The following is a 25,798-nucleotide window of genomic DNA, read 5'->3' on the forward strand; positions in this document are numbered from 1 at the left end:
TGTTTTATACCATCTGAATTCAAAACTTTTATTTAATTTGTTGTTAAACGAAATGATTTTAGAACTCAAATGTAGAGTACTTTTATATTGATTTTTTGTTTAAGCAGTTTATATAATGTTTTTTTTTTAACATATTTATTTGAATAGAAATTATATTAAAATATAAACTTCAGTCAACAATTTGTAAACCATTTTGTAATTTTTTTTTACATAGCAATGTAACATATTTCCATATTATTTCAATATATACATCGTAATATAGAATTTTATATATTTTTTCTGTATTTTTAATTTTTAGTTTAGTATAAATTTTACTAATCAATTGTGTACATGTAATGTATGAGTTAAATAATTGGGCCATAGATGCAAACATTTAAACAAAGGGTCCAACCTAAGCCCAATTTTAATTAACAAACAGATTAGTCCGGAAAAAAAAAGCTAACAAACAAACCTAATCTTTTTTTTTCTGAGTACGCTTCCTTTTTGTCGTTGAAGCAAAGAAAAATTGTCATCTTCTCTGTTCATCTCTTTACCACGGTGATGCTTTTTATCCGAGATCAAATCATGGAGAGATTTTTTATGAGGAAAGCGAGGATTCAATCTCTTTGTCTCAGCTAACCTTAAAATACTTAAGTGATTCAAAGGTTAGAGTCTACATATATTTCCCTTTCGATTATGAGATGTGGTTACTTAGATGTATTGATTTTTGTTTGTTTCATATTTATATATATATTAACTATGAGAGATCGTTGTAGATTGGAGACTCTGTAGCTTGAAACATGCAACCAGCAATGAAAGCAGAGGCTGATGAATTAGTGAGGATGAATGGAATTGTTTGTTCAAGATGGACGTCTCAAATAATATACCGTTCGTGATGAAACAAAAACTCGAAATTTTGAATCCAGTGAATCAGAATTGAGGATCTCTAAGGTTTTCCATGTCCTCACAGTTGGTGTAAGTTATTGTTTAAGTTTCCATCACTTTTTTTATTGATGTCAAGATTCATATTTGTGTGTTTGTCTAATATCTCTGTAAATAAAAATAAATGTGCAGATTTAATCACCTTGCAGAGATCAACGGAGCAAAGGATGAATCTTTCTATTAGGCAGATGATACAAAGAGATAAAGTTCCCAAATTTTACTATGGTATGTACGCATAGGAGGTAACAAATACACTGTCATGTATTATTCTTCTTTCTCAATTCATTGTGTATGGTGGTTTGTAAATAATATATATGTTTTATTTGATTTGCATGATTTCAAACGTTTTGGAGTACGAAGACCAGACTCCTATTCGAAATTTAGACAACACATTTGTCGACCACACTTCAGATTACAAAACACGGTTAGTAAATTCCATTATTTATTTTAGCTATTAGGTGAATGAAGTATCAATTGGCTTTTTCATTAGATGAAAGCAACTTAGCAGCATCTAGGATTTCGATCAAGTTATTTTGTTGGTTTAACTATATCTGGTAGCTTTTAACTTGATTGATTGAAGAATATATTTGTTAATGTGAATGATTGTATAAGAAATAGTAGAAAAAAATTAACACTTAATTGTTTGAAAATAGCAGAATAAATAGAGTATGTCTTGTCTAAAACTCTAGCTAAGGCATACTTATTTGAATCAAGTGTTTCATAAATAGATGAGATATAGGTTGACAACAACGCCAAATCTCTTCCTCAACCATCAGATGAAACCAATTATGCTGAAGTCTGAAACCTCCATTCAAAAACAGAATCAATTTATAATTTATATAGAAAAAATAAATGTGTATACTGTGAGTCTATCATTCCAAGACATATTTACCTATTAAATGAGTAAGCTAGTTCTTTGAAGGCATTTCTTAAATTATTTACGTCAAGTGAAGGACATAAGAATGATTGTTGTTAAGTTGTTGGTTAGACGTGAAAAGAATGACAAAGAGTATTTGGTTAGACTCGTTGAAGTATATAATACAAAAATATGTATTGTTTTAATCTTCACGTGATTCAATAATTAAAAACAAAACAAACTTTATTGAATAAATAGATAAGGGAATATCAATGTAACAAAACCATCACGAAAATATAAAAAACCAAAGCAAAGTCATAAAACAATAAATTAAAAATCCCAGCAAAATAACTCTTTATTAGGTGGCCAAATCATCACTAATCAGTCTTTGTCTTCTCCTTCTTTATGATCTTAGTGCATAACTTCTTAGAAGTAGATATCATGTCCATTTGATCACAGTCATCTTCCTTAGGCTTGTTACTTGGGGTTGAAAAATCTTCAGATGAGTTCTCATTGATACAATCTATCGCAGGAAGCTAAAAACATATGAAAAATGCATTCTGTTAATTTGAACATAAATATTAACGTGAGCCGCAGGCTTCATAAAGTAGTACAATATGATAACATAGGGAGGGTTCTATCACTTACATCTCCACCAGATAGAGTTGACAAAATTGTCTCAGTTAACGAAACATTTTAGATCTTTTGCATGATGCCTGGATTTTAGCACCCTTTTAACAAAACAGAAGAATATGATTTAATATTAGTTGAGAATCGATATGTGTATATATAGTGAAAGGAAATGTATCTTACAGCTTGGTCTACAAGGATGCACTCAAAAGTATCTCCTCCAAAACTGGTGCTTTGTTTCCAAGAATGAATCAGTTTGAGAGTCAGACGTCATTCCTCTCGGTAAGGTTTGAGATCCTTAATAAGACACATTTTTTTTCGTTTGACATGTCTGCCGTGAGAGGTGGATGGGAAGTCTATAATTGTAGTGTCAATATATATAGATGGGTGAAGTAATCTAGGTTAATCGTAATTTATGGTGAGGATATATATAGGACAAACATTTTCTCTTCTGTTATTGTACACAATCGTATATTCTTATTCAATGTTAGATACTACTCCCTCTGTTTCATTATAAGTGTCGTTTTAGGTTTCGACACACGGATGAAGGAAACAATTAATTTTGTACATTTTCTATAAAAAAAATACTATTACCTATACACCTAACCATATTTCAACCAATAGAAAAATAAATTTTGCATTGAAAATCGAAAACGACACTTATTTTGTAACGAAAAAAATTCTCTAAAACGACATTTAATATGAAACGGAGGGAGTATAAACTTTTTTTCCGCAAAAGATGGTAACCAATTAGGGAAGTTACATTTAATTGATTTTGTATTTTTAGAATATCTTGCTAATCAATCATTTATTTATTGTGTGCATTTTACGTGGGGAGAAAGGATGAAGGAAAGAAAAAAAAAAGGTAATACTCCCTCCGTTTCATTATAAGTATCGTTTTAGGTTTCGGCACACGGATTAAGGAAACAATTAATTTTGTACATTTCCTATAAAAAAACACTATTACCTATACACCTAACCATATTTCAACCAATAGAAAAATAAATTTTGCATAAAATTAATAAATTTTGCATTGAAAATCGAAAACGAAACTTATTTTGTAACGAAAAAATTCTCTAAAACGACACTTAATATGAAACGGACGGAGTATTTGATTTGTTAGAGGGAGTCAATTTTTTGGGGATTTATATTTTTAATTAGTTAGGCTATAGAAGATAAGAATGATAAATTTACGTCTAAAAACTTTAATTTCAGTCGATGGGCTTTAAAAACGGGTACGGATTAGCTAAACCTCTTTTTAACACTACAATCCAAGATTCCAAACAATCTTCTTTTTAGCATAGATATCAAAGTTTCCAAACAAAACTATTTTGTACTTGAGTTTTAATCTGATAGATAATCTAGGCACCACATTAAATAAAAACATGTCTCGACAAACTTGGGTGGCATCATAACGAAAATATGAGAGAAAAGTGTTGGAATCAAATCAAGAAATCATTTACAAAGTATGCTTGGAAGAACTCCGATCCTATGTTACATTTAAACTATACAGACTCCAAAGGCGAGAATAACATGACACCCAAACAACATAAACGAAAGATGCTACCTATGCTACTAATAAACAATAATAAAATTTTGTGCTTCCTATGAAATTCAACCAGTTACTTATTATCTTCAATCATTTAGCTACAACATATGTTAACGTACATAACTAATAAAATATATTATTAGTATATTACAAACAGAATCCACTCATCAACCAATTGATATCTGATAATATGAACAATACAACTTGAGGTTATTAAACAACATATCTCAACTTCAAAAAGCCACTTTCCCCATCACATAATCTCATTCGTCCATAATTAGTGCCACCATCATGGGAGTACTACAAAATTAGAAAGAAAAAAACCAAAAAAGTTAACACAATTAGCAAGTCTAAGAGTTAATTTACCATAAAAACAATGGTATCTAAAATCAAAGATTCACAATAAAATTAAACAAATTAACTAATATCCCGCCCGCAGACCCTAGTAAGGGGATAAAGGGTTGTTGGAATGCAAAACCCTTTAAAAAATAAGGGGATAATGGACTGTTTGAGATGCTCTAAACCAAGTGCTTTGACCTATATCATCAAACATTAAACTTCAAACTTAAAAAAAAAAAATTAATCATATACCGTAAATTCTAACTACAAATGTTAAAACTCTAATATTTTTGTTATTTAAAAATATAATCTTAAATGTTAAATCGAAACCCAAAACACTATATACCAAATCCTAAACTCATTCAATTATATACCCTAAACTTAAAACTTCATATTTAAACCACACATCAAAAAATCAACATAATAAAATCCAAGTTTTAAAATATAAAACTTTATTTTAAAACTTTATCAAAAATACAGTTTAATATAAAATATAACTTTAACCATCAAAATTAAAACATTAACCATTGATTTTTTTAATCTAAGTGATACAAATCCATCTTGGAGTTATCTTCTAACTTCTTTCTCATTGGTTAGTTTTTTAGTACAATGATTACAATTCTTGACCATTGATGAGTTTTGATCTAATGGTCTAAAATGTTTTTTTTCTTCACTTTCTCTCTTCTCCTCGATGTCTCCTTCTCCTCTTTTCTTTCTTTCGGGAGTTCTTCACAGTCCCAGATCTTCTTCATCACTCTCACTTTATGTCTTGTAAACAAGAGAGATTCATACGTCATCATTCATTTCTTATGCCTTAGTAAATTTGGTTTTTAAATCTTAGAAGTGAGAGAAGAAGAAACGTCAAAGAAGAAAAGAAGATTGCTGGAGAAGAAGAAAAAAGTTCGAAGAAGACTGGTCTTCGCCGTCGTCACGGATATTGAGCTCGTCATCGTCGCCATCTATACTCGCCGACGTCATCATCGTTGACGTCTCTCAGATCCATCTTCGTCTTCACCGTAGTCACCACCACCACCGCTTGTCACCACACTGGTCACCTCTCTCTCTCTTTCAATCTCTCTCGCTCTTTTTCTATGTTTTGAATTTGTTCTTGTTACTGGAAGGTAGACAATGCAGAGGAGCTTGGTGGTGGAGGAGGTAACAAAACCGCTGTGTGACTTGAAGACGTCGGAGCTCTCGTGGTAACGAGATTGCGGTGGCGAAGGAAGAAGACAATAATGACCTTGCGGCCACGTGATGTGGAAGAAACACACGGTGATTTAGTTAGATTTAGATTTTGTTGACGACGGCTGCTAGCTTTTATGTTTCTAGGTTTTAGATTAGGGTTGGTTTAGAATTAAACTCAGCCGTAACGAATGCATAACTCAACAAGTATGCATAATTCAACTGTAATGTATCTGAATGGTATAAGTCAACCGTAACGTTCCTATAAGTCAGCCCTATAAGTCAGCCGTCAAGTGTAATTTTTTTTCGAGACGTTTCATATTTTGGACGGGAACATAATCATTCCTTCAACTCTGAAATCGTTTCCGCAAGCGTCTTATCCCAAATCGTCGTATCGTTTATATAACTCAGCCGTGTCGTTTAGATAACTCAGCCATATCGTTTATATAACTCAGCTGTGTCCTCTAGATAACTCAGCCATATCCCAAACATACCCTAAAATCGAAAAACTGAATTCAGTTGATATACCCTAAACTCAATCACTTACAATCACTTATACAAATATACCCTAAACTCAAATTCAGTTGATATATGTTCTCTTACAATCATTTATACAAATATACCCTAAAACTCAAATTCAGTTGATATATGTTCATTTATATATGTTCTTTTACAATCACTAAATTATAGCCTTCATTTTCTTACAATTGACGGAACTTAGCCTCCTCATCTCTCTCTCTTTAACTCTTTCTTCTTCTACAAAACGACGAATCCGATGAGAGAGGAAGCAACAGGATGTCGGATCACCATACATGACACTGGAAGAGAGAAAGCTTCTTCTCTAACCGACCATGATCGAAGACGACAACCACTGCTATAAATTTGTCTCAGTGATAGACCATGGATTTTACCCACTTTTAGCTCTGGTCTATAAGTGTTTTAATAACTAATTATTACTATATAGAGTCTATTTAGAGTGTTTACAAGTTTAGGGATGATTTGGAGGAAATTGGTAATTTTGGTGTCTTTTGGAGCCTTTTTGAGTGCAGAGCTGCACAGACGCGTTAGATGTCCAGCTATGGATGGAGACCTTCCCACCGTTAGATTGAGCTCATCTTTTAACAAAAGCTATAGATATTTGAGTTATATTTCCAATGCCACCAGTTTGAGGTCAATCAGCATCTTGTAGCATAAGTTATTGCCGTTTTACTGAAGAGTGGTCAGTCTGCCTCGCGAGAGGAAACTGTCGAGGAGATGAAGGACTGTCGATCGATGAAGCAGCATTGGTGTCGGTCGACAGTGATGCCAGAATATCGGATGAGCATATTTTATGACCGTTGAAGTCCAGAAGCAACCCCAAATTACCAGAATACCCTTGGACGATCAGAAACCCTATTTATATTATTTATAAGCCATTGTTGACGGCTACGCTATCTAAGCTTTCTTTGATTCTTGTTCTTAGTTAGGAGAGAAAGGAGGAACTCCTTCAGAGTCCTCCTGGAACTCCTTTGGTTTTCATATTTATTCTATTGCAATTTCATCTATTCATATATGATTTCCTGTGACAACTTTATGCTTGAATAGATCCATCTGTTAGGTTTAGGGTTCAGATAGGATGAGGGATTAGCCCCAAATATAGATTGCTAAGTTTCTAGGATGTCCATCAATTGAATTATACTTATTGCTTGTGTTCTAGAGTCGCGAACTAGAGCCATGATGTTAGGATTAATAGGCGCACGCGAGAGCATGGTTTATCTCCTGAATAATTGATATTGTGCTAGGATTCCTAGAGAAAGACGAGAGTTGATCTAGGAACCTAGTGAACATAGTTCAAACCTTCTCGGTAAAGCTCGCTGGAAGGATCGTCGATCGACAACTCGGTAGTTGTATCGATTGACGGTCTGAAAGGTGTATCGATCGACATTCCAATCGAATCGTCGATCGACACTTTCTACAGATCAACATGCGAGAGTTGAGATCTTAGATCTAGTGATATATAATCTAGACATGCGAGAGCTGGTAGATTATTGTTATTGTTTGAGTTCTTGTGCATCCAACAAACTTCTCATACATATATATCATTATAATCCTAATTTCCTGAATAAAAACCCTAGATCTAGCAAACCATCCTTCCATCAAACAACTCTCTGCCAAGCTGAACAGTTGTCTTGTTCAACTTGTTTACTGCTTATTTACTGCTTTATAAACTATTAGCCTAGCTTAATCAATAACTGTTTAGATCTAATTGGTTCCCTATCTCCCTGTGAATTTGATCCCTAAGTACTACAACTCGACCTCTTATTTGAGAGAGTATAAATCACTCCTTAGGGTAATTTGAGTGATATCACTCAGATTTTTAAATTTTTAGATCTATGTTGTTTATGCGACTGATTTGTCTCTTGAGTGGTATAAGCCAGCCGAAACGTTCCTATAATTCAGCCGTCGCGGCGTTTCGTATTTTGGGCGGGAATAAAATATTTTAGGCGGGAACAAACTCATTCCTTCAACTCTAAACACAATACTAAAACTTTAATATTTTCTTAAATTTGAACCTATATCCCTAAACTATAGAACTATAAGGTTATAAAAATTATAAACTCAATCGTAACGTATACATAAGTCAGCTGTAATTTGATTATAACTCAGCCGTAACGTATGCATAACTCAGCCGTAAAGTATGCATAACTTAGTCGTAACGAATCTGAATAGTATAAGCCAGCCGCAACGTTCCTATAACACAGCCATCAAGTGTAATTTGTTTCGCGACATGTCATATTTTGGGCGGGAACAAAATGTTTTAGGCGGGAACAAAATCATTCCTTCAACTCTGAACCCAATATAAAAATTTAATCTTTTCTTAAATTTGAACCTCAAACCCTATACTATAGAACTATAAAGTTATTAAATTATAAAGTTTATCTTTTGAACACAATATTAAAACTTTAATATTTTCGTAAATTTGAACTTCAAACTCTAAACTATAGAACTATAAAGTTATAAAAAATTATAAACTCAGCCGTAACGTATGCATAACTCAGCCGTAACGTATGCAGAATTCAGCCATAACGTATGTGTTGAGACTCACAGTATGAACTAAAGTTATCATATTCAGATGACGCACCATCTGATTCATCAAACATATAAAATCATCTTTTAAATTCATCATCTTCTTCGTCTTCTCTCATTTTCTTACTTTTTTGTTCAACTCTCTCCTTTTCTTACAATTTACAGAACTTAGCTTCTTCATCTCGCTTTTTGAGTCTTTCTTATTCTGCAAGACAACGAATCCAATGAGAGAGGGAGCATTTTTTCAGGATGTCGGACCGCCATACATGACACTGGAGGAGAGGAAGCTTCTCTTTAACCGATCATCATCGAAAACGACGAGGACTGCAGTAGATCTGTCTCAGATTTTCAATTTTTTTTTTAAATCTATGTTTATAGACCTAATTGCGGAAACAATAATTACCAGATCCATAAGATCTCAGAGAAAGATGAAGAATAAGATGAAGAAGATAGATAAAAAAGATGAAGAATAAAGATAACATAGACCCTTATTTTACTGTTGTAACATTAGACTAGTGATGACATGGCAAATCCGAGTTGATGACATGGAAAATCGGTTAGTCAGCCGCCAAACGAATATATAACTCAACCTAAATAAATCAGCGCTCATGTACAATGTAAGTCAGCCGAAACGTGTATACTATTTCAGTAATTAATCTTTTGCTAATAAATCAGCCGTAATTAGGATGCAAAATCATAAGTCAGTCGTATCGTCAAATAAATCAGCCATCAAACGAATGCTATTCTAGTAGTTAATCTTTCGCTAGTAAGTCAGCCGTAAATAAGCTAAGTTTTCTGTTAATCCATCCAATTATGGCTGATTAAATATAACTCGGCCGTAACAACATCCCGTAAGTCGGTCGTAAATTCAATAACTCAGCCGTGGAAACATAACTCAGCCATGTCTTAACTATAACTCAGCCGAATTTTCCAGAAATCAAATTGCTGATGTATAAGTCAGCCATAACGCGTGTACGTAAGTCAGTCGTTATCCCATAAATCAGCCATATTTCTGTAAATCAGCCGTAACTAACAGCTGACTTATGTTCTTAAGTCATTTTTTTTTCTCTTAAGTCAGCCGCGTTGTTTAATTCAGCCGCAACGTAGCAATAACTCAGTCGTAACGACGTATATAGCACTTTACGGCTGACTTAATGAAAACACGGAACCAGATTCCTACGTGGCGCCGAGTTTTTGCTTATGTGGCACTAAAAAGTAATGACATTCTTGTAAATACGTTTTTCTCATAACATAAAAAAAGCACGCTTGGTATAAAAAAATGGCAGTAATAAAAAAAAAATTTGTATGGTTCTAGTCAATTATCAAATATAAATATGTAATGTTTGAGTAAACTTTCCTTAAATTTATACAATTTGTTTAAACAATATTACTATAAAAATCTAAATTTGTAATAATCAGGTGCAAGGTAAAGATCGGCAATTGTGCAGAGCACTGCATCACAGGTAGGATTGGATGGATCGTTCATTCCACGAACCTATATATATTTTTTTTCGAATGAATGCAAAATTTATTCAATCGGAAAAAGCTTGTGTTACATCAAGTGCTTCTAGAGTTTGCTTTATACAAACTCAAAGTAATGAAACGATCTACATCTAGATCTTATAAGCTATGAATGAGGCCTTCTCGTCTCAAACCATCTACATAAGCCTTCCTCCAAATATCTCTGACCTTTACCCTTCACAGCAAGCAACTTCAGTCTTATTATCTTATCCACAAACTTATAAAGTAAACCCTCATCCCTTGGCTGCTCCCCATGGCGACGAGCATTTCTCTCCCGCCAGATACTATGAACCAGAACTTGAAAAGCATAGCAAAGCAGAAACCCCTCTGTAGTCTTTTGACGTTGTCTTGAAATAGCATCAATAATATCATTCCATTCATAAGTAAACTCACTTCCCATAATTCCTTCAGCTAACTCCCTCCAGATTTTCCTAGAATATCTACATCCAAAAAATAGATGTTGACAAGTCTCTGCAGTCTCTGTACATAAAACACAATTCTCATAACTTGAAAAATTGATAAATGAACTAATGAAGTAATGGTATGATTTTGCTGCTCAGACGATGATCTTTTTACTTTTTTTTTTCCGTTACATATCATTTGGGTTCGTGCATTACAGGCCCTACCAGATGATTTGAACACCCTTACGAGCGTCTGCAGATAGAGTGGCCATGAGAAACAAGAACCTCAGAAGGTACACTTCCTTTGAGGGAGTGTATGAGAAAACATTGTTAAGCATGATTATTGGGAGGTCCTTAGGGTGAGGTTCTTAGCACCCCATATATATATATTTTTTTTTTGCAGAGCACTGCATCATAGCTAGGATTGGATGGATCGTTCATTCCACGAACCTATATATATTTTTTTTTTCGAATGAATGCAAAATTTATTCAATCGGAAAAAGCCTGTGTTACATCAAGTGCTTCTAGAGTTTGCTTTATACAAACTCATAGTAATGAAACGATCTACATCTAGATCTTATAAGCTATGAATGAGGCCTTCTCGTCTCAAACCATCTACATAAACCTTCCTCCAAATATCTCTTTTTTCTTTTCCCTTACTAGGCAACTTTAAAGTTGTCGTTTTGTAATTGAAAGTTGTTAACAGTGCAATTTTTATGGTTTTTGATATTATTATTAGGGGTTTATGATTCAGCTTTCGGAACAAATATCATCACTCAATGAGAGAATGGAGGAGTTCACAAACCGGATTGAAGAGCTAAACTCAAAGTTGAGCTGCAACAGAAACTCTCCAAGCTGAAGTCTGCAATTGCTCAGCTCCAACTTCATATTTCATTTCTGGTCTAGACAATGGCTGTTTGACAAATTCTATAATGCCTCGTTCATCCTCATCCTCCCAATTAGCCAAGGATATTATGCCATTAATGGAAGAGGTGAGTCTACCTCTCTCGTTTATGAAATTTGAAATTTTGTTGTTATATTGCTTCGAAACGCTGAGTTTGCTGTTAATGGTGCAACCAGATATTGACTCTCTCACGTGGACAGCGTCAAGTGATGCATCAATTGGATAATCTGTGCAGTCTGATTAGAGAAAGCTCATCAGAAGAAAGGTCACGCCTAACGAGAATGGGAAGCAGTAATAGCAGTAGCAGAGACCTATCAATCGAAAGCTTCTTATTGTCCAATGCGGAATCTAGTAGACTGCCTCTCGTGTTAACATTGGCTCTTCGTGTTTAGGAGCTACTACGTTAACAAGCGGCAATAACATCTATAAGACTATAAGCACTTTGTTTCTCGTCTCTTTTTTTTGGGTATTTTTTTCTCACTGGAGGCGTTTTGTGAGCTTCCATGGTTTATTACTACGTAGACTATTACACTCATTCTCTTCTCCTATTCTCGATTAATTTTATTCAATAAAGCTCAGTTTTTTATTTAGCTTAGCATTCATTTTGCTTTTCTTTTAGTTCTTACATAATTAAAGAAGAGCACAACGACAGGTGCACCTGTAGCTAAGCCATCCTTATTCATCAATGGAAAAACCCAAAGGTAAATGTGAAAACAACCTTGAAGATCTAAAACATTTTTCAGATTCTTTACCAATTTTTGATGAGTATGATGAAGAGCTGATTGAAAGTTTGATGATTTGTGAGGATAATTGTGATCTTCCTTTTCCAGAACCAATTTTATGTTTGATAAAGAACAGACTATTGCAGAACTAACCTTTTTGCAACCGGAGCATCCGAGTAGTCTTGTTCTATTTTCACAGGATTTTGAGGAAAAGCCATTCGACTACCCACATCAAGGACCGCTTCTTGATACTAGGAGACACTTGGACGATGGCCTAGGTCTCATCTTTGATGAGGAAGACGAACTTGATCCTACCTTTGATGAGAAAGCACCAAGCATGACATCCATCAACATGGAGAATCATCTTTGTTTTGATCCAGGCACAACTCCTACGCCTTCGACCACATACATTCAAGAGCACTGTGAGAAACTTGATTTGATTAATTTTCTGTCTGAAATGTGTGTTAAGATCAGCTCTCAAGATGTGAAACGTTTTGGTTTTGACAAGGTTAAAGAATTTCATGTTTCAGATTATGTTTTCGAAAACATGTTTAATTCTTTTAAAGTGTTTGAACCTGATGAACTTCTTGATCAAAAACGTTTTCAACATGACAATGGCATCAATTCTGGATTTGTTTCGAGTTTTGATCAGTTCTTGAAACATAGCAAAGGTTTTGATTATTTTGAAGAGTCTTTTGAGCTTGATTTGCAACAACCTGATTTTTGTGCTAGAAATTCGTTTGATTCATTTGTCTTCTAAGAAAATAGCTTTAATCTAAGTTGTTATAGATATGCACTGATCACTGGTAACTTTTTTGCATCCACTTGTGCCTTGGACGAATTTATGGTTAAGACTTTGCTGTAACAGAAATCACTTAGAGCTAAAACCGACTTTTGTTGTGATTTTGTTTTGAAATCTGATCTTGAACTTTTGTATTCTAATTCTGATCATGTTAGGCACGTTTCAAAAATGTCCTATGATATTTCATGCCTTGAAAGCATTCTGATTTACAACACCTTCTTTGATAAAAGTGTTGATTCTTGGATAAGTAATTCTCGGTTTGAAATTGATTTTTTTGTGTTCTAAATCTGAGAAACTTGCGCATGTTTTGAATTTGTTCTTTAGTAACTGTGCTGTCACGTGCTCTGACATCATTCTGGTGTACAACACTTACTTTGATAGGCTTCATGATGATCTGAAACGTGTGCTACATGTTCTAGGGAAATAAACTTTGGTTTCTGATCTGAACAAGTACTTGTCTTGCACATATGATCCTGGTATTTTAATGTTTGTTTTGAGTGTCCAGGATAAACAGGATCAGTCTCCAAGAGGTGTCAGGAACAGAAGCAGAGATCATGTTTCTAAGTTTGAGATTTAGAGATGGAAGTACTTGAGGAAAACAACTTCAAAATTCCAAGGATGTTTCTTTCCAAAATTTTTTTTAGCACCCCATATATATAATTTTTTTTGCAGAGCACTGCATCACAGCTAGGATTGGATGGATCGTTCATTCCACGAACCTATATATATTTTTTTTTTTCGAATGAATGCAAAATTTATTCAATCGGAAAAAGCCTGTGTTACATCAAGTGCTTCTAGAGTTTGCTTTATACAAACTCAAAGTAATGAAACGATCTACATCTAGATCTTATAAGCTATGAATGAAGCCTTCTCGTCTCAAACCATCTACATAAGCCTTCCTCCAAATATCTCTGACCTTTACCCTTCACAGCAAGCAACTTCAGTCTTATTATCTTATCCACAAACTTATAAAGTAAACCCTCATCCCTTGGCTGCTCCCCATGGCGACGAGCATTTCTCTCCCGCCAGATACTATAAACCAGAACTTGAAAAGCATAGCAAAGCAGAAACCCCTCTGTAGTCTTTTGACGTTGTCTTGAAATAGCATCAATAATATCATTCCATTCATAAGTAAACTCACTTCCCATAATTCCTTCAGCTAACTCCCTCCAGATTTTCCTAGAATATCTACATCCAAAAAATAGATGTTGACAAGTCTCTGCAGTCTCTGTACATAAAACACAATTCTCATAACTTGAAAAATTGATAAATGAACTTATGAAGTAATGGTATGATTTTGCTGCTCAGACGATGATCTTTTTACTTTTTTTTTCCCGTTACATATCATTTGGGTTCTTGCATTACAGGCCCTACCAGATGATTTGAACACCCTTACGAGCGTCTGTAGATAGAGTGGCCATGAGAAACAAGAACCTCGGAAGGTACACTTCCTTTGAGAGAGTGTATGAGAAAACATTGTTAAGCATGATTATTGGGAGGTCCTTAGGGTGAGGTTCTTAGCACCCCATATATATATATATTTTTTTTTGCAGAGCACTGCATCACAGCTAGGATTGGATGGATCGTTCATTCCACGAACCTATATATATATTTTTTTTTCCGAATGAATGCAAAATTTATTCAATCGGTAAAAGCTTGTGTTACATCAAGTGCTTCTAGAGTTTGCTTTATACAAACTCAAAGTAATGAAACGATCTACATCTAGATCTTATAAGCTATGAATGAGGCCTTCTCGTCTCAAACCATCTACATAAGCCTTCCTCCAAATATCTCTGACCTTTACCCTTCACAGCAAGCAACTTCAGTCTTATTATCTTATCCACAAACTTATAAAGTAAACCCTCATCCCTTGGCTGCTCCCCATGGCGACGAGCATTTCTCTCCCGCCAGATACTATGAACCAGAACTTGAAAAGCATAGCAAAGCAGAAACCCCTCTGTAGTCTTTTGACGTTGTCTTGAAATAGCATCAATAATATCATTCCATTCATAAGTAAACTCACTTCCCATAATTCCTTCAGCTAACTCCCTCCAGATTTTCCTAGAATATCTACATCCAAAAAATAGATGTTGACAAGTCTCTGCAGTCTCTGTACATAAAACACAATTCTCATAACTTGAAAAATTGATAAATGAACTAATGAAGTAATGGTATGATTTTGCTGCTTCGACGATGATCTTTTTACTTCTTTTTTTTCCGTTACATATCATTTGGGTTCGTGCATTACAGGCCCTACCAGATGATTTGAACACCCTTACGAGCGTCTGCAGATAGAGTGGCCATGAGAAACAAGAACCTCAGAAGGTACACTTCCTTTGAGGGAGTGTATGAGAAAACATTGTTAAGCATGATTATTGGGAGGTCCTTAGGGTGAGGTTCTTAGCACCCCATATATATATTTTTTTTTGCAGAGCACTGCATCACAGCTAGGATTGGATGGATCGTTCATTCCACGAACCTATATATATATATTTTTTTTTCGAATGAATGCAAAATTTATTCAATCGGAAAAAGCCTGTGTTACATCAAGTGCTTCTAGAGTTTGCTTTATACAAACTCAAAGTAATGAAACGATCTACATCTAGATCTTATAAGCTATGAATGAGGCCTTCTCGTCTCAAACCATCTACATAAGCCTTCCTCCAAATATCTCTGACCTTTACCCTTCACAGCAAGCAACTTCAGTCTTATTATCTTATCCACAAACTTATAAAGTAAACCCTCATCCCTTGGCTGCTCCCCATGGCGACGAGCATTTCTCTCCCGCCAGATACTATGAACCAGAACTTGAAAAGCATAGCAAAGCAGAAACCCCTCTGTAGTCTTTTGACGTTGTCTTGAAATAGCATCAATAATATCATTCCATTCATAAGTAAACTCACTTCCCGTAATTCCTTCAGCTAACTCCCTCCAGATTTTCCTAGAATATCTACATCCAAAAAATAGATGTTGACAAGTCTCTGCAGTCTCTGTACATAAAACACAATTCTCATAACTTGAAAAATTGATAAATGAACTAATGAAGTAATGGTATGATTTTGCTGCTCAGACGATGAGCTTTTTACTTTTTTTTTTTCCGTTACATATCATTTGGGTTCGTGCATTACAGGCCCTACCAGATGATTTGAACACCCTTACGAGCGTCTGCAGATAGAGTGGCCATGAGAAACAAGAACCTCAGAAGGTACACTTCCTTTGAGGGAGTGTATGAGAAAACATTGTTAAGCATGATTATTGGGAGGTCCTTAGGGTGAGGTTCTTAGCACCCCATATATATATATTTTTTTTTTTGCAGAGCACTGCATCACAGCTAGGATTGGATGGATCGTTCATTCCACGAACCTATATATATATTTTTTTTTCGAATGAATGCAAAATTTATTCAATCGGAAAAAGCCTGTGTTACATCAAGTGCTTCTAGAGTTTGTTTTATACAAACTCAAAGTAATGAAACGATCTACATCTAGATCTTATAAGCTATGAATGAGGCCTTCTCGTCTCAAACCATCTACATAAGCCTTCCTCCAAATATGTCTTTTTTCTTTTCCCTTACTAGGCAACTTTAAAGTTGTCGTTTTGTAATTGAAAGTTGTTAACAGTGCAATTTTCATGGTTTTTGATATTATTGTTAGGGGTTTATGACAGCTTTCGGAACAAATATCATCACTCAATGAGAGAATGGAGGAGTTCACAAACCGGATTGAAGAGCTAAACTCAAAGTTGAGCTGCAACAGAAACTCTCCAAGCTGAAGTCTGCAATGGCTCAGCTCCAACTTCATATTTCATTTCTGGTCTAGACAATGGCTGTTTGACAAATTCTATAATGCCTCGTTCATCCTCATCCTCCCAATTAGCCAAGGATATTATGCCATTAATGGAAGAGGTGAGTCTACCTCTCTCGTTTATGAAATTTGAAATTTTGTTGTTATATTGCTTCGAAACGCTGAGTTTGCTGTTTATGGTGCAACCAGATATTGACTCTCTCACGTGGACAGCGTCAAGTGATGCATCAATTGGATAATCTGTGCAGTCTGATTAGAGAAAGCTCATCAGAAGAAAGGTCACGCCTAACGAGAATGGGAAGCAGTAATAGCAGTAGCAGAGACCTATCAATCGAAAGCTTCTTATTGTCCAATGCGGAATCTAGTAGACTGCCTCTCGTGTTAACATTGGCTCTTCGTGTTTAGGAGCTACTACGTTAACAAGCGGCAATAACATCTATAAGACTATAAGCACTTTGTTTCTCGTCTCTTTTTTTTGGGTATTTTTTTCTCACTGGAGGCGTTTTGTGAGCTTCCATGGTTTATTACTACGTAGACTATTACACTCATTCTCTTCTCCTATTCTCGATTAATTTTATTCAATAAAGCTCAGTTTTTTATTTAGCTTAGCATTCATTTTGCTTTTCTTTTAGTTCTTACATAATTAAAGACAAAGACGTGGATGTGAGAACAATGCTTCTTTAGAGGCAAGTATTGTGAAAGACTTTGACAAGGTAATAATGGTCTTTGATGGCTTTTTAATTCAGGTTAGCTGTTAATAGTTACAACTTACACAACACATGGATTCCGCTGACTCTCGTCTTTATTGCGGTTCTAAGGTTGAGATGATTCTCCAGTCACTAGAATGAATATGAACCCATCTCATATGCCATTTCGCTTCACAGTCAAATTCATATGGTTAGTGCATTTGGTTAAACTTTAAAAATGCAGGCAAGTTTCAAAACCAAAAGTGGAAAGAGGGCGGCTGAGATCAACATAAGGAGAAAAATGTCAGTTGACAAACAGACAGAGATAGTAATCTAGTTGCATGCTTATAGGAATCTTCAAAGCAAACTTCACAAGATCATGTTTCTTTACACATTCTGGTAAACATGGATCTAAAAATGTCAGATATGCTTTGTTGCTAAGAAAAGTGGATCAGAGTTTTTCATGTTATTAAAAAAATCTTTGTTTGAGGTTCCTAATCTGACTGTGATGTGGTCACAACATAACTGAAAGTTTGAAACATATCACCGGAAAACGCCTTATTAATGCTCTAACTAAGGATTGCTCAGAAAATACATACTCCAACTTTTAATGCATGTCAAAACATACCTTCACTAATCAAAAATTTGAAATTCATACCTGAACTAGGGATCGATAAAAAAATACATATCTCAACTCTTATTACATGCCAAAACATACTTTAACTAATCAAAAATTTGAAATTTATGTCTAGTCTTTAGAAGTCAATGCTAATCCCAATCTATACTACTATTTTCGAAGTAATTTTTCGCAACAGAACTCTCACGTTAAAACTTAGAGTGGCTAAAGTCTATGTACTCTTAATGAATTTTTATATTTATATATATATATATATATATATATATATTCTATTATATAATAAAATGATTTTTATATTAAAAATCTTATATATTTTTTTAAAAAATAATTATGATGATTCTTATATATTATGTTGTTATCTTAAAATAATATTTTACTATTATAAACGTAAAAATAATTAAAAGAAGTGATTTTTTACAATATTATATATATATTTTTTTAAAGATAATTCTTATATATTGTGTTGTTATCTTGATGTAAATATTATTTACTTATAATATTTACTTATACAAATATATCTTAAAATCACTTCTTAGAAAATATCCTTATATAAATATATTGCTTCATTAATATTTACTTAGATATTATTTTTATCTTAAAATTTAACTTTCATAATAGTAAAATATTATTTTAAGATAACAACACAATATATAAGAATTATCTTATATTTTTTTTAAATATAATATTGTAAAAAATCACTTTGCTTAATTTTTTTTACTTTTATAATAGTAAAATATTATTTTAAGATAACAACACAATATATAAGAATCATCGTAATTATTTTTCAAAAAATATATAAGATTTTTAATGTAAAATTTGTTTTATTATATAATAGAATATATATAAAAATTCATTAAGGATAACATAGACTTTAGCCACTCTAATTTTTAACGTGAAAGCTCTGTTGCGAAAAATTACTTCGCAAATGATAGTATAGATTGGGATTAGCGTTGATTTCTAAAGACTTAACATAAATTTCAAATTTTTGATTAGTTAAGGTATGTTTTGGCATGGAATAGGAGTTGGAATATGTATTTTTTTATCGATTCTTAGTTCAGGCATGAATTACAAATTTTGGATTAGTGAATGTATGTTTTGGCATGTAATAATAATTACGGTATGTATTTTTTCAACGAATCTTAGTTCGGGTACGAATAAGGCGTTTTCCCAACATATCACATACATAAACTCTTTGTTGCAAAAAATAAGTGCGGTCCCACTTAAACGTGTGCATGTCACTGTTAATTTTCTAATGAATGAATGTTAGAAGAGAGTCAAGTCAACAGCTACAGTTCCTGGAAAGATCTAACTAGAGACACCAAATGTTGCCGTGTGTTATTTCACTGAACACAATTTCTCCTTTTTTTCTTCTTCTGCAATGATGATGACGAAGAAGGCTTGCTTTTTCCTTTCACACATAATAATAGACCGTCTGATGTGTAATTGTATATGATAGAAAGTTAAATAAAACATATATATACATGTGCGTATTAATTTCGACCGACATAAATATTTGTCCGGAAGATCCTCCATTATCTATGGTTAGTTGGTTACACGTTGCCGGTTACCCCAAGAGTGACTACTGAAAAATAGTAACATACTTTGTGAATTTTACACTAAACTCTTTGTCTGGGTGAATTTTTCTACTTGTAAGATTGCAGATTCTCGAATTTATACATTTAATTTTATTAATGTATTGACAATGTTATATAAGTTACGTAACTTAAGTTTATTTACCATGTCATTTGTTCATTCATTTCATTCAACTGATATATCATATTTACTTACTAAACCGGTTACCTAAATTGAATCGGCTGTCGATTCAGATTCTTAAATCATCAACCATTGGACTTGCTCCCAACTCATAAGTGTGTACTGACGATGGAGAATGACATTGTGGTGTGACCAGTGACCACTTAGAGGAATAGCAAATGAAAAAAAGTGGTAATAAAACACAACAAAAAACAAAAGAACATAATATTAAAGGCATGTAACTGATCTTGACAATTGGGTTCCACATTGTGACTTTTTTTCCTTTTTTTTCTTTTTATATTGGCATGTAACTGATATGGACAATGGTCCCAAAGTTCTCAACGTCCCTTTCATGAAATTTAACGTCAAGCAACGAGTAAACTACTGTTTTCAGGATTTTACATAATTTCCAGCACCAATCGTACATATATTATGTACTAAATATACAAATAATTACACTTTAAATCCAATAGTTTATGTCAAAAATTTAATTATGAAACAATAGTACTTAGGCAATGGTTGTAAATTTCACACATTTTACTGCAGTTTAAGTTTTTTATCACGTTAAAATAATTTCAAATAAGGCTGTTTGTTCGTAAATGATTTTGTAATATTAACACATAACAAAAATATATATTTTTAATTTGGTAAATACTTTTTTTAATAATACGAGAAAAAGAAAAAAAAACAATAATGGTTAAAAATGAAATGAGTGAAGAAATTTTAGATTTCCATATATAGTAATTAGTTTCCTAACTAAAACAAGATTTCAATATAGTAATTAATTATTTGTTGACAAACCAATTATCAAAAAAAATATAGTAGTTAATTGCCAATTAGCGATCTTCTTTTTGCAAAAACAAGCAAGAAATAAAATAAAAATAAAGCTAAGATATCATGTTGACCGTTGATTAGACGTTACAATAAAGCATTCTTTTTTGCCTTTGTGATGCATACAAATATATTAATTTAATTTGTCTTAAGTTCCTTCCCATATGAATTTTCTTTTCGTTCCGATGACTTGTTTGATATGATACACACAAATACAGTTTTGATTCATCCATTCATCTGCCTTTGAATTTTTTTTAGTTACTTATTTTCTTCCACAGAAACAGCCTTCGATATTTGAAGGGCTTCAGGCACCACCAAATCTTGTATGCTGCGCAGACGCAATCTCAACTGGTGAGAAAAAGAAGGAGACAAGTTGGCCATTAGCTAAGGACTAGCATAGAATTTTATTTTTCTGGGTGTTGCAAGGAAAAGCTTTTACAGAGAGATCTGAAGTTTTGTATGCATTAAGTCTATCATCAAGTCAGGTAATCTGAGATTTTGGATTCAGTGATCTGGGTTCTGCTCGGAAGTTCATTTCACGATCTGGGTCTCCTCTTCGTTTAGGAACAGTGTTGGGTAAAGTTTGGTGCTTTATGGTTCCTCTGCTTCTTCGTTTGGAGTAATAGTAAACAGAGTTTGGTAAAGTTTAGTGCTTTACGGTTACTGTCGTCCTCAAGCTCTGGAATTTTCGGTGGAAATTTGTTAAAAAATTGGGTCTTTTGATTTAGATGGCTACACCGGTGCAGCCTCCTACGGCGGAGGTTCCACCGTCTCCACCTTTGTCTCCCGGTGGTAATGCTGTTTCTCCTACGAGAGAGCCCATTGATGGCAATTCACCTGAGTCCCCTAACCCTCCATCTCAGTCTACTCCTCCTCCGGCGGCTCCTTTATCATCTCCACCACCAGAACCTTCTTCCTCACCACCTCCACCTACCGGAGCTCCTCCTCCTACTCCCACGTTACCTGCTGACCCACCACCACCACCATCACCTGACACCTCTCCCCCTCCACAGCCTCCCATTTCACCACCACCATCGTTCCCGCCACCGGAAACATCTCCTCCTCCTCCTCCCTCTTCACTTGACCCGCCATTAAACCCACCACCACCACCACCACCTGAGACCTCTCCCCCTCCACCTCCTCCACTACATGAGCCTGCCGTTTCACCACCACCGGAAGTATCTACTCCTCCACCACCATCATCACCTGAGAGCTCTCCTCCACCACCATCATTACCTGAGAGCTCTCCTCCTCCACCACCATCACCTGATCGGCCTGCCATTTCACCACCATTATTTCCGCCACCGAAAAGCTCTCCTCCACCACCAGCTTCAGACCCACCTGGAAACCCACCTCCGTTAGTCCCACCCTTGCATTCATCTCCACCTCCACCATCAGTTCCTCCTCCACGTCCTCCGCCCTCCCCACCAGGCTCACAACGTCCTGCTCTCTCTCCTCCTCCACGGGATCCAGAACATCCTCAGCAACCTCCTCCTCCAGATTCTAAACGTCCTCCTCCACCGGAGAAAATCCACCCACCTTCCAAGCCAAGTCCAGCTCCCTTACCTTCTAACTCTTCTTCATCACCAACATTGCCCTCACCACCATTACTTCCATCTCCTCCTCCTCCTCCTCAAAAATCTGTACCAGACTCAGGCAATCCACCTCAAGAAAACAACCTTACTCCTCCTGTCACAAACAATTCCAGCAACTCAGGTTTTAGTACAGTAGCTCTGGTGGGTGTGAGTATTGGTTTAGTCCTTGTGCTGCTTAGTCTTATTGGAGTTATTGTCTGGTGCCTGAAGAGACAGAAAAAGAGGCCTTCTTCCATTGGCGGTGGCTATGTTATGCCTTCTCCTATAGTTTCCTCCCCAAGATCAGGTACATTTTTACAGTTAACCCTTAATCTCTTTCTCACATTAACTTAGCAACCATGGCTGAAAGAACTCTCCTTAGTATGTATTGATGGTTCTTATCTCAACTTGAAGTTTATGTTTATGGGACATTGCTATGCGCACTTGTTTATCACTAGTCTCTGTTGTTCAGATTCAACGCCTTCCAAGACAAACTCATCTGCCCCTTTAGTGGGAAACCGTTCTAGCAACCGGACATTCTTTTCACAACCAGAACCTGGCGGCTTTGGTCACTCGAAGGAACTGTTCTCATACGAAGAACTCGTCAAAGCAACAAATGGATTCTCAGATGAAAATTTACTGGGTGAAGGCGGGTTTGGTTGTGTATATAAAGGGGCTTTACCAGATGGAAGAGTGGTGGCTGTGAAACAGTTAAAAATAGGTGGAGGACAAGGCGACCGAGAGTTCAAAGCTGAGGTTGAAACCATAAGCAGAGTTCATCACAGGCATTTGCTTTCTTTGGTTGGATACTGTATCTCCGAGAACCGGAGATTGCTTATTTATGATTATGTTCCTAACAACAACCTTTACTTCCACCTTCACGGTAAGCTTAAGACAGATTTATATAAGACAAACCCACTGTTACTTAAGAACTATGTTTCTTGTGGTCTTTTAGCTGCAGGAACACCGGGTCTGGACTGGGCAACGCGTGTTAAAATCGCTGCTGGTGCGGCTCGTGGACTAGCTTATCTCCATGAAGATTGTAGGTTTCTGTGTCTCTCTGATGTTGCTTACTTTTTATGGTTCTTGTCTGAGTGATATTGATGGTAAAATTTGACAGGTCATCCTCGTATCATACACAGGGACATCAAATCATCCAACATTCTTTTAGACAATAACTTTCACCCTCTGGTATATACATATTCATATTCATCTGCTCTTCTTGATTTGCAAGGCTGCTGAAGATTAAGATCATGGGTTTTAGTAACATTTGATCCCTTGATTCTTTAGGTTTCTGACTTTGGTCTTGCAAAGCTAGCTCTAGACTGTAACACGCATATCACAACTCGTGTTATGGGAACATTCGGGTAGGTGCTGGTTAAGTTCTCATATAATAGCTCTCTGTATGTAAATGTTGCAATCTCTGCATCTAATACAAGTAGTGGTTAATTATTTCCAGCTACATGGCTCCTGAATATGCATCAAGTGGCAAATTAACCGAAAAATCAGATGTCTTCTCCTTTGGTGTTGTTCTACTTGAGTTAGTCACTGGACGTAAGCCTGTTGATACATCGCAACCTTTGGGAGATGAGAGCCTTGTTGAATGGGTATGGAATCAAATAAGCATTTTGAGAATGGAACTCTTTTCTTTAGTTCCAATGTGTTTTTTTGTGTTGAATGTTTTCAGGCTCGTCCTTTGCTTAGTCATGCCGTAGAAACAGAAGAGTTTGAAGCTTTGGTAGACCCCAAGCTGGGAAGAAACTACGTTGGCGCTGAAATGTTTAGAATGATTGAAGCAGCTGCAGCTTGTATTCGCCACTCAGCTGCAAAGAGACCTCGAATGAGTCAGATTGTGAGAGCATTCGACAGTCTAGCTGAGGAAGACCTGACCAATGGGATGAGACTAGGCCAAAGCGAGGTCATCGACTCAGCTGAGCAGTCTGCAGAGATCAGATTGTTTAGAAGAATGGCTTTTGGCAGCCAAAACTACAGTACAGATTTTTTCACTCATGATATTTATAATAGCAGAGACGAAAACGTGTAAATATCAGAAACAAAACTCATTGGAGATTTTGATTTGGCCAAGAAACAGAGCCTTTCTTGATTACCACGGAATCACATAACACTGAGAGGAAAGGTTAATGAGTTTAGGACCTCAAATGCAAGTCATCTGGTTCGTCTAGTCCGAATCTAATGGAAGAAGAGATGAGAACAGGACAGCGAGTGGGCGTAAAAGAGGTTTCATCTTCTTACATGAGAAGTCACCTCCTGCATCTATCTTTGCTTTTGTGATGTAACTCATGTCCACTCAATGTTATGCTAATAATGAATCAACAAGCTTCTCTTTATGTTATCACCAAACTTTTCATTGGCGTGTGTAACATATATAAAGATGAGAATAGACCTATTTGCCCTTGTATGCAACCACATTCATGTTTGGGAACAAGGATTTGAATAGCTACAGTTCTTTTGCCGTCCAAGATTACTAAACATGCCGGTAAACATGTCTCAATCCCCACGTGGAATACACACATCAGTCTATATTATCTCTGTAATCCTTGAAGTTTTGTGCATATCAATGGAAGAAGATTGTGGTGCATTTGCAGCAGACTGTGTTGTCCTTTCATGCTGCTGTCAGTGCCTTGTGTTACAAGTAACTGTCTTCGTGTTCTTCAAGGTTCCTCGTAAACTTGGCCAGAAGATTAAGAAGTTTGTGAAGAGAAGATGTGGAAACACTTTACATACAACGAGGGAGGAGGCTGTAGTCAAAGAGGAGCTTTGGTGTGGAAATGGGTTTGTCTTTGAAGAAGGCTCATCAAGATCTAATTGCACTGAGGACATTGAGAGAATGTTGCAAGAACGGTCGATGAGCAAAGAGTTCGGTTTTGGAAGCTTCTGGCGCCATGAAGATTCTTCTGAGATTGTAGATGTCAAATAGCCAAAACACAGAAGTAAATACTCATCTTCTTTGCTTATGGCATTCATGTTGTGGTATTGACCAAGAATCTGGAAAAAGAAATGGATTCAAATATTTTTCTCGAAAAAGACAAGATGAAGTTATAGGTAAACTAAGACAAAGGCTGTAATATTGTAATATTGTAAGAATCTTTCTTTGAGGTTGATTGGCTGTGGTTTTTGCTTTAGTTTTTGGTTTTTGTTTTTGCAAAAACCATTTTTCATCCAATCAAGTTTTAGTTTTTAATTTTAGTTTTTGTAGAAACCATTTGATTTGCCAATCAAGATTTCTAATAAATAGATTCCCTAAAGTTTAGAGAAAATAGTTTTTGAAAAGTTTAACCAATATATGAAGAAAAACCAAAAGCCAACTTTTGTGAGCTTTTATGAGAAAAAACAAATTTTGATTTTTTTTTAGAAACTACAACATTTAATTAATAAATAATATTTTCATACAGAAAAATAATCATTCAATTTTTTGTACACTAGCTATAATTTAACAATAATGTGACATAATTTATTTGTGTTTCATATCTGTAAAATTAATTTATATATTTTATAAATATTATTAATTTTAGAACTTCGTTATTAACTTCTATACATAAAATAATTGAATAATTTTAATAATTATTATCAAATTAAAAATAACAAAAAATTATAAAACATA

The 25,798-nt window shown here is 35.0% G+C and overlaps 2 protein-coding genes and 1 long non-coding RNA gene across 11 annotated transcripts; all 3 read left to right on the forward strand.

Annotated features, from left to right (window-relative positions):
- Positions 1-218: 218 nt before the first annotated feature.
- LOC106401160 lies at positions 219-17,299 on the forward strand. 9 transcript variants are annotated; one of them, XR_007323474.1, is made up of 10 exons: positions 219-644; positions 756-954; positions 1,054-1,345; positions 2,571-2,689; positions 3,250-3,272; positions 9,963-10,006; positions 10,684-10,824; positions 11,205-11,457; positions 11,546-16,797; positions 16,886-17,299. It is a non-coding gene; the product is annotated as an uncharacterized LOC106401160 (long non-coding RNA). The 9 variants fall into 9 exon arrangements; XR_007323466.1 differs by having other exon boundaries at positions 231-644; positions 2,593-2,689; XR_007323471.1 differs by lacking the exon at positions 10,684-10,824 and having other exon boundaries at positions 226-644; positions 2,593-2,689.
- Positions 17,300-20,696: 3,397 nt separating this feature from the next.
- Positions 20,697-24,595, forward strand: LOC106401159 (proline-rich receptor-like protein kinase PERK10). Its single transcript, XM_013841616.3, has 7 exons — positions 20,697-22,483; positions 22,649-23,059; positions 23,132-23,218; positions 23,297-23,367; positions 23,467-23,543; positions 23,636-23,783; positions 23,864-24,595. The coding sequence occupies exons 1-7, from the start codon at positions 21,331-21,333 to the stop codon at positions 24,218-24,220; spliced, it is 2,304 nt and encodes a 767-aa protein (XP_013697070.2). The 5' UTR covers positions 20,697-21,330; the 3' UTR covers positions 24,221-24,595.
- A 72-nt stretch (positions 24,596-24,667) lies between these two features.
- On the forward strand, positions 24,668-25,319 carry LOC125587012. Its single transcript, XM_048757079.1, has one exon. It carries the CDS (start codon positions 24,668-24,670, stop codon positions 25,112-25,114), a length of 447 nt encoding a protein of 148 aa, XP_048613036.1. The 3' UTR covers positions 25,115-25,319.
- Positions 25,320-25,798: the final 479 nt, after the last annotated feature.

This window comes from Brassica napus, chromosome C5 (assembly GCF_020379485.1).
Source record: "Brassica napus cultivar Da-Ae chromosome C5, Da-Ae, whole genome shotgun sequence".
NCBI lineage: Eukaryota > Viridiplantae > Streptophyta > Magnoliopsida > Brassicales > Brassicaceae > Brassica > Brassica napus.

Bases quoted from the DNA above. Each gene is read 5' to 3' on its own strand.
- LOC125587012 (XM_048757079.1), top strand. From the start codon at position 24,668: ATGCCGGTAAACATGTCTCAATCCCCACGTGGAATACACACATCAGTC.
- LOC106401159 (XM_013841616.3), top strand. From the start codon at position 21,331: ATGGCTACACCGGTGCAGCCTCCTACGGCGGAGGTTCCACCGTCTCCA. The intron at 22,484-22,648 runs GTACATTTTTAC...TCTGTTGTTCAG, and splicing joins AGTTTCCTCCCCAAGATCAG to ATTCAACGCCTTCCAAGACA. The intron at 23,368-23,466 runs GTATATACATAT...TTGATTCTTTAG, and splicing joins ACAATAACTTTCACCCTCTG to GTTTCTGACTTTGGTCTTGC.